At 33.8% G+C, this 8,375-nt stretch overlaps 1 protein-coding gene across 7 annotated transcripts in view; it reads left to right on the top strand.

Annotated features, from left to right (window-relative positions):
* LOC117175240 (heterogeneous nuclear ribonucleoprotein K) overlaps positions 1 to 8,375 on the top strand; it is a 374,225-nt gene that overhangs the window by 253,667 nt on the left and 112,183 nt on the right. For all 7 annotated transcript variants that reach the window (XM_033364916.1, XM_033364913.1, XM_033364918.1 and 4 more), the window contains one exon: positions 5,161 to 5,271. In XM_033364916.1, coding sequence (XP_033220807.1) covers positions 5,161 to 5,271 — 111 coding nt within the window. The remainder of the gene's footprint in view (positions 1 to 5,160; positions 5,272 to 8,375) is intronic.

The following is an 8,375-nucleotide window of genomic DNA, read 5'->3' as shown; positions in this document are numbered from 1 at the left end:
TTAATCATGGAGAATAGATATAAGGAGATCAATCTGTAATGCATGGACTTCACCAAAAACGGTCACTTTTCTGTTGCCAGAAGTACGCACATACACATGTGTTAAATCACACGTATAGTTCAAAACTTTCCGAACGTGGCATGCCAACCGCACTTTAAAAAAATATGGCCGCCTGCATTGTTTTGTTTTGACAGGTCGCTTAAACAAATAAATGATTGATAATCAGACAGGATTTTTGAAATGCTTCTGGAATAAAAAATTATTCGCCATGAAAGAGGTAGGTAGTATGTTTATGAAAATATCATTATTATTATTCATTAGATACACCCTTTTCGAAATAATCGCCAAAAACCAATTTTCGGGGGTTGTTTGTTAGATTTAAGGGTGGTTCCAACCACCGGCTAGAGGGAAACTCTTTTGATATCTGATTTTGATGTAATACGGAACCACGTACAGTACATATCAAAACTTTATAATTTTTTCTTGAAATGACCGATTTTCAAGCTAATTTGACTAGATCGCCCTTCCAAAGTAACGGATGGGACATTAGCACGCATAAAAACTTAAAAAATCCTTATTTAAAACAACTATATATTGTTTAAGCTACGCTACCTGTACAAAGATGCATGAACTTGTAATTTTCCAGATTCTAAGATTCTATTAAAGTGGGTAATTTTCATGTTATAAAACGAAAAAGTGGGTAACGGATGGGACTCGTACGGGGACTCACTTCCAGACTTACTTTTCCTTTCAATCAGAACTCTGCGAATTGAGAATAGTTATAAAACCAATTTTTTTGTAATGGATTTGTCTTTTGAAGTTTTCTTTTTATATATGTCAAGTTCGAAAATATGTGAATTAGAATTTTGGATAAAATTCTTCTTTTAGGTAACGGTTGGGACATGTACGATCAGGAAGTTCGTTTGGAGGCTTTACAGATAATATATCTTCACTATGAACTAAGAATTGAAAGGAGTAGGATTTAAATAAGTTATAAAAGTTTTAAATTAATGGAAAAATTAATTTTATTGCAAAAAACTCAGGGTTCTATAAAATTAATACTAATATCACACTACTTTTTTATCCAATCTTCAAAATCACTTTTGGAGTACACATCGCGATATTTTAAACGTATATGTGTTGTAAGGTGCTTAAAATATATTTCGGGTCCGCAAGGGAAAATTAGAAGTTTGCGCAACAATACGATAATCGTCAAATTTTTTGAAATGATGGAATGCGCTTAAGCCTAAGACAGTCTTGCATTCTTTGAGTGTCACTTGCACTTTTAAAACATTATTCACTGAGTTCAAAAAGAAACTAGAAAGTTTGTATCAGCTCACTAACAGAGTTATGGCATTCGTAAAGTTAAGAAGTACTCTTATATAGGTTTCAATCCCTTTGCAAATAGATTAACTTATTAGGAAAATTGTATTTAATTTAATACGTACGATGCTCCTTGAATCCTGTAAGTACAATCTGACTGAATTATAATAGTTAAGAAGATCCCTGCCATTCAAGTTCTTAAACATTTATAAACCACTTTAACTACAAAATGTTTGAAGTAATTTCAAAATTCTTTCGCTTCTCTTCTGCATAATTCACAATGCAAATTTAGAATCTCTTAAGCGCCGTCATTAGGGTAAAGGTCAGACGAAAGGCTTGGAAATGCCAAACGTCCCATCCGTTACCACTCTCCGATGTCCCATCCGTTACCACTTTTTTCATATTCTCCAAGTATTATAAACATTTTCAAATTAACTATGATGGGTATTATCTCAAACTAACTTTAGATCTCAAATTTTTCATCTTCTAGTACATACTAAAGAAAAGAAAAGAAACTTTTCTATTATTTTGGTAACGGATAGGATGACTCATACCGAATCTTAGAAGTTCATAAAAAAGGAATTGCAAACCAAACAATTTTCTGTATTCTATATGAATAAGCAGACAAATAATTTTATATTTCATTCAATATTTTACAATTAATAATCCAGTATTTTACTAGTTAAGACAAGTCCACAAAAATTCCATAAAAATCATAGGTACTTTGGGTCACTTGATGCCCTGAACAAACATTGCTGAAAAATAACCTAAAAACAAATATTTTGACCAAATTTTTTCTGTTCCACAAGTAATGGAATATATAGTAAATATCTGAATTGTTAAATATTGCTATTTTTAACATTTTTATTTCAACAGTGTGGGTTATATTATTTTGGAATGGGCGTAGACTATTAATGTACCGAAATAACCATTGTTTGAATACAACGGATAATGGCTACTCAATTTTTACCCACTATAAGATCCACAGCGTTGCCCTGATATCCTTATTACATCATTTTAATTTTCACGATCTGTAACTCCTAATGTCAGAAACATTCTAAAACACCAGAGAGCATTCTAGATCGTAAGGACCCAAATACTTTGTATTGAATTCGCGAGACTGAATAACTTAACGTCAGCACAAACAAGGACAATTGACTAAAAGAGTCGCCCAAAAATAACAGAGACAAGTCTCTCGTGTGTTGAAACCAGTTCCCTACCGAATACTATTATTAAAGAATATAATTTTTACACTACTAAATACTGGGAATATCACAATTTCTTATACTGTATTTTCATATAGAAAATGTCGATCTTTCATATTGATTGTACTAATTTTTGTTCTTATTTGGTATAAAGGATTCATATTTTAATTGTAGTCTTTGGAATATTTAATAGTGCATTTCAAATTTCCGCATTTTGTAGTTGACTATGTTAATTATGAATACTGTATCATCATTTATTTCCACAGAGAGTCTTTCCGTGAATATAGCATGTTTATGGTATTTTTTCCATAGACCAATATTTTAAGGTATGTTAAGCTGACGTAATCACATGTTCGAATCGAGTTAAAACCTTCATAATTAAGTGCTCATTAAATGCTAACTTAATGCCCAATCGCCAAATTTAATGCTCCACTATAAAAAAAACCCCCGAGGGTTGCGCTAGCTTAATTATAAGCTGACGAAACCCCATGTGAAGTAAACATTAAATCTAGTTCTGCCGTATCACATAATTAAGGGCTTATTTAATGCTCGTTTAATGTCCTATTGTCAAATTTAATGCTCCACCTTTTTTTTAAATCCGGGGGTTACGCTACCTCCACGTTAAGCTGACAGATCCCCATGTGAAATAAACTTTCAATCGAGCTGTGCCATATCACAATAATTAAGGGCTCATTTAATGCTCAATTTCAAAATTTAATGCTCCAAAATTTTCTAAAAAAAAACCATGGGTTACGCTAGCTTAAATTTAAGCTGACGGAACCCCATGTAAAATAAACGTTGAATCTAGTTCTGTCATATTACATAATTAAGGGCTTATTTAATGCTCTCTAAAAGCACAACAAATTTTGTTCCAAAAGTCAACCCTGACACTAAAAAATTAGTATTAAATTAGCTCTTTATTATGGTATGCTCAGATTTACAATTTGTGCATAGTTTTGGAAAATAATTTTGTGTGGTTTTTGAGAGCATTAAATGAGCCCTTAATTATATGATCGGACAGAACTACGTTTATTTCACACGGGGTTCCGTCATCGGAACATTAAGCTGGCCTTACCACCTGGTTTAAAAAAAAAGTGAAGCATTGTATTGGCAATAAAGCATTAAATGTGCATTAAATGAGCCCTTAATCATGTGATATAACAAAACTCGATTCAACGTTTTTTTCACATGGGGTTACATCAGCTTACCGTTCGGCTAGTGTAACCCCCGGTTTTTTGAAAAAATAGTGGACCATTGAATTTAACAATAGGGCATTAAACTAGCAGTTAAATGAGCCCTTAATTATAAAATAGGTTTTAACTCGATCCGAACATGTGGTTATGTCAGCTTAACATACATAAAATAGTAGTACGGTTTATATTGGGCAAGCGAACACGCACTCAATTCTCTCTGGCCTAGTTCGTTTTAACGAATCAGAGTGCAAGATTCAAACGAAATTAAATATCTTAATTCACCCCAATACAATTCAATCCGTTTTTTTACTGGGAAACGTCGGTTAGAAGTGAGGCTAGATGAAAATAGGAAAGACATCAATAAAGAACCTAACGATCAGAACGCGATTTCTAAACGTGGTAACGTTATAGACGTCAAAATTAATAATCAAAATTATATTTTCGTCTTTGAGGAACTTTTGTTTGTCAGAGTAGTCAAAGAAGAGTTCTAACTGTTTTGCCGAAGTGGAAAAAGGTGGCGGGGATAAAAAAACTCGCGCTATTTGAAGAAGCAATATTTTTTTTTTGTTAGTTCTTTTTATTCTTTACGTGGGGCTCTGTCCCTCGAACCCCTGGTCTGTAGCCTGCAACCACACTAGCACTACGCCCTGGGCCGCTAAAATCAATATTTCTCAAAAGCCCAGAACATACATTTGTTGGATGAAGTGTTATGTAAGCCACGGGTAATACGTCTTTATACACCTCGCGTGTTTAGAGGACTTTTCTCCTGCTCGTCCTGCTCACATCACCACATGCTCGCCTATAAAGACACACGTACTACCCTTGATATACAATGTATTATTATAATTGTTCTGTCTCTGAAATCGACTTCTTATATACGTACGGTAATGAACTTCGTGTTTGCAAAATGCATCTTTCTGTTTTAATCTGGAATTTCGAAGAAACCAGGCACATCATGAGTTTCAATTGAATGGGAAGAGAAATGGACTTTTAAGACTTGCTATTTAATTTTTATATTACCAGGGCTTCAAGTTTGCCGCCAATATGACAAATCACCTATAATAATATATACTTAAAGACTCCATTAATCCTAATGTCTAAGAATTGATCTTCATAATGTTAATCCTTGGGCCAGTTGAATCCGATATCTTTAAAAAATGATCAAAGATGCTACTTAATGAAATTACTAAATAATTTGTACTATTTTATATATTTTTCTATCCGTATAACGTTTGATTTAAATTTCCTCCTTACAAAATAAAATATTAATTGATTTATACGTGTAATATTTTTAAAAAAATGGTACGCTACTATTTTCACAATTTTGACAAATTTATGCCATTATTGACACTATTTTTTTCTATGAATTGAGTCCGAGGCCTATGCTTGAGAGTTTTGTGACTGTGCAAGGGAGTAACACTGCATATTTACAATTACAGAATGGATCCAGGCATGGCAATGACGAGATCGATGTTCGTATGTTGGTTCACCAGAGCCAAGCAGGATGCGTTATTGGGAAAGGCGGACTAAAAATCAAAGAACTCCGTGAGGTGAGTCATATTATTAATGAATCGCTAGCAAAATCAGTTAATATTTACTACATTCCCAAAACACCTTAAGTTTTCTATAAGTGGGAATCTGTAAATTCCATAACACATTAAAGGTTGAGTTGGGGGGGGGGGGGGGGGGGGGGGGTGGAAGAAATTGCATCACGTTATTTATGGATGGCCCCGTAGTTTGATATTGGAACAATTTATATGCAATATGACAGCGTTTGCGGGAAACCAAATCATCGAATATTTTGAAGGCCAATGTTGGTAAGAACATAATAAAACACCATCAAAAAAGTAAAATATGCTTCCAACTTCCGATTAGTTGCCAAATATCCTCAACATTTTGTTCGTGTCAATGAAAACTCATGTTAGATTACAGTAACTAGTCAAAGTTAGAAGGCAGTAATTTGAATTAACAGACACTTCTTCGGAACGTCTTCAAAACATTTTTCCACTCAAAATACTATAGAATTTAGAAGAATTTAAGTAACTTAATAGATTACGAGAAACACAAAACTTAATTTTTAGAAATATTAAAATACTTTCAAGAGATATATGTGAGTTTAGCTTTACGGTCCAAAAAGTTAAATTGGTACAATTGGTTTTTAATCTTCTTAAATGTTTCGTTTTTGATGTTTTCCCTCCACAGACGTCAGTAAGTCCGGCCGGTCCTCAACGCCAAATAAGAAGGCGAATTGGCCGAGAGTATTATTATGAAAATCTCGCGTTCCCTATAGCTTGTACACAAAGAAAGCTTTTGCGAATTATGACTTTTCATGTTTAGACTATAATTTCTAATTGTGTGCCAAACATAATAATTTTTTGCAAACGAGTAATGAAGGATTAATAATTAAGGTCTCCGTTGATATGAATATGATAATGACTTATATAGCTTATATGCTTGTAATGTTGTTGTAAAGAGTTCGTGCGAAGTGCGAGTGGCCGAAAAACCTTCAGCAGTTCACGATTCATGTCTTTCTTCCTTCGAAGATTTAGGAAGAGCTGTGGTGACTTTTCTGCCTTCCTCCTGGGCCATTGTCGATAATGGGGTCGGGATACGGTATGGCATGGTTAAGGGCATGTTATACTTACAGTTTCCCCGGCTTCTTTCCACAAAAATGAAAATTTTTTAAAACTGAATTCGGAGATGCTATAAAATATCATAACGGACGTCTCCGATTTCTTTTTTGAGGGATAATAACAAAAAAATTTATTGTGCTAAATAAAAATTTTATGCATATGCATTATTTTGAGGTTACGTCGTTTTTCATCTCTGCCTTTCCGATAATCTGGAAATTATTTATGAAATAAACTTTTTTGATTGGCTGCAAACAAGGTTAGTTCCGGGAGATTAGTTACTATGTTTATTTGTAATTCCAAAGTTTTCGGCCAAAAATATTGTGTAGTTTGGAAATAACGCTCGGGTGAATTGTAACACACATAACCTCGAAATATACACGTACGTTGTTAGCAATATCAAAAATTCGTTGGTAGAAAAACACAAAACCGGTGTGCGGGGACGTCCGTTAGCATGTTCGCTGTCATTTCCCAGATTTTGAAGGCAAAATATTTCTTATCCTAGGAAAAAAGTCGGGGGAATCGAACACTGAAAAAGTCGATACTATTTCCTAAGCGCTATGCAAATTAATCACATTTTGCTAAATTAAAACTTTTTTGAATTAACCCAAAAAAAGTGTGTGGGGACGTCCGTTAGTTCGTTTGCTATCATTTCCCAAATTTTTAAGACAAAATATTTATTATTCTAGAAAAAGAGCCGGGGAAACCTAAAACTGGTAAAATCGACAATTTTCTAAGTAGGCCAGTCAGCGAAGCTGAATGAGGAGGCTTAAATGGAAATAATTTATAACAATGAACTTAGTTGTCAGGAAGCTTCCTTAGGGGGTCTTGAAACACCTCCCAAATATTTCATATTTTTAGAATTTCCTTAGAAACGGCTGTTTTTAGAGCAAAAATAGTTATATAATAAAACATTCCAATTTTCTTTTGAATAAAAAAGGTTATATAAAATATTGCCATAAAGTGAATAGTTTGCCCGAAAAATTGAAAAGATTGAACAATTTTGGAAGTTCATTATTTTTGCATTTATGAGCGATTGCCTCAGTAAAAACGAGTGCAGTTAATTGTTTCGAGCTTGGCTGAAGGTAAGCTACCGTGCTATATGGATAATTTCGTTGTTGTGCTTAATTTGAAGAAGTTGCTTTTATTTCTCGAAGTAGGGATTTTGTCATTTACCTTTCCTTATGTCTTAACAATGCACCCGCAAATTTTCGAATTTTTAAATTAATTTTTTTATATTAAAGACCTCCTTTTTTTGAGCCTGTGTCAAAACTCTCAGAAAATCCGAGTTGAGCCTGGGGGGATAAAGTAATAACGATGTATTTAGTGCAGGCCCACTTTTTTCTTCAAACGGTAGAAAACATGATGTAACCATTGTAAATAATCTCAACTCCTTCCATGTGCCTGGGACCCTTCGAACTGCATTTCCCAGGGCATGAAGCGACCACGGTCATGTGGCCACAGGCGAATATCGGCGTCCCTCTTTCGCCAAAGCAAATACGCTAGGGCAAGCGAGAGAGTAACGGGCTTGTTAGTACAGTCAAGCACAGTCATTTCTATTTTTTTTTAAAGAGAACCTTTCTTCTCCCGCTAACATTTCACGTCTATTCAACCCGTTTTTTGTATCAGAAAAAAATGATATAATTACTGATTTTTGCATGAAGCATTCCAAAGGTGCTCCAATGATCGTATTAAAATTCAGTAATGATCGGTTTAAAATTAAGCTTATGATCAAGCTCTGAAGTGAATTAAAACCTTTTGTTCGAATCGCCTCCAAAATACTTCTGGCTTCACATCTACTGTTGTTTATATAGAAAGTCATCTGTAAAATAATAATTTTGAAGATAATCTAACAAGAACAGAAAATTATTAACATTCCATAAAATAATTCAGATTAATACGTCAAGGAGAAGAAAATAAAATAACCATTTTTGTATCTCCATTCTTCTCTCGCTAACATTTCACGTCTATCAAACGAGTTTTTTGTATCAGAAAAAAATCATATCATGGCTGATTTTTGCATG

Source organism: Belonocnema kinseyi, chromosome 6 (assembly GCF_010883055.1).
Source record: "Belonocnema kinseyi isolate 2016_QV_RU_SX_M_011 chromosome 6, B_treatae_v1, whole genome shotgun sequence".
Taxonomy (NCBI): Eukaryota; Metazoa; Arthropoda; class Insecta; order Hymenoptera; family Cynipidae; genus Belonocnema; species Belonocnema kinseyi.
The sequence above is the reverse complement of the archived record's forward strand: the minus strand, read 5'-3'. Positions and strand labels throughout refer to the sequence as shown.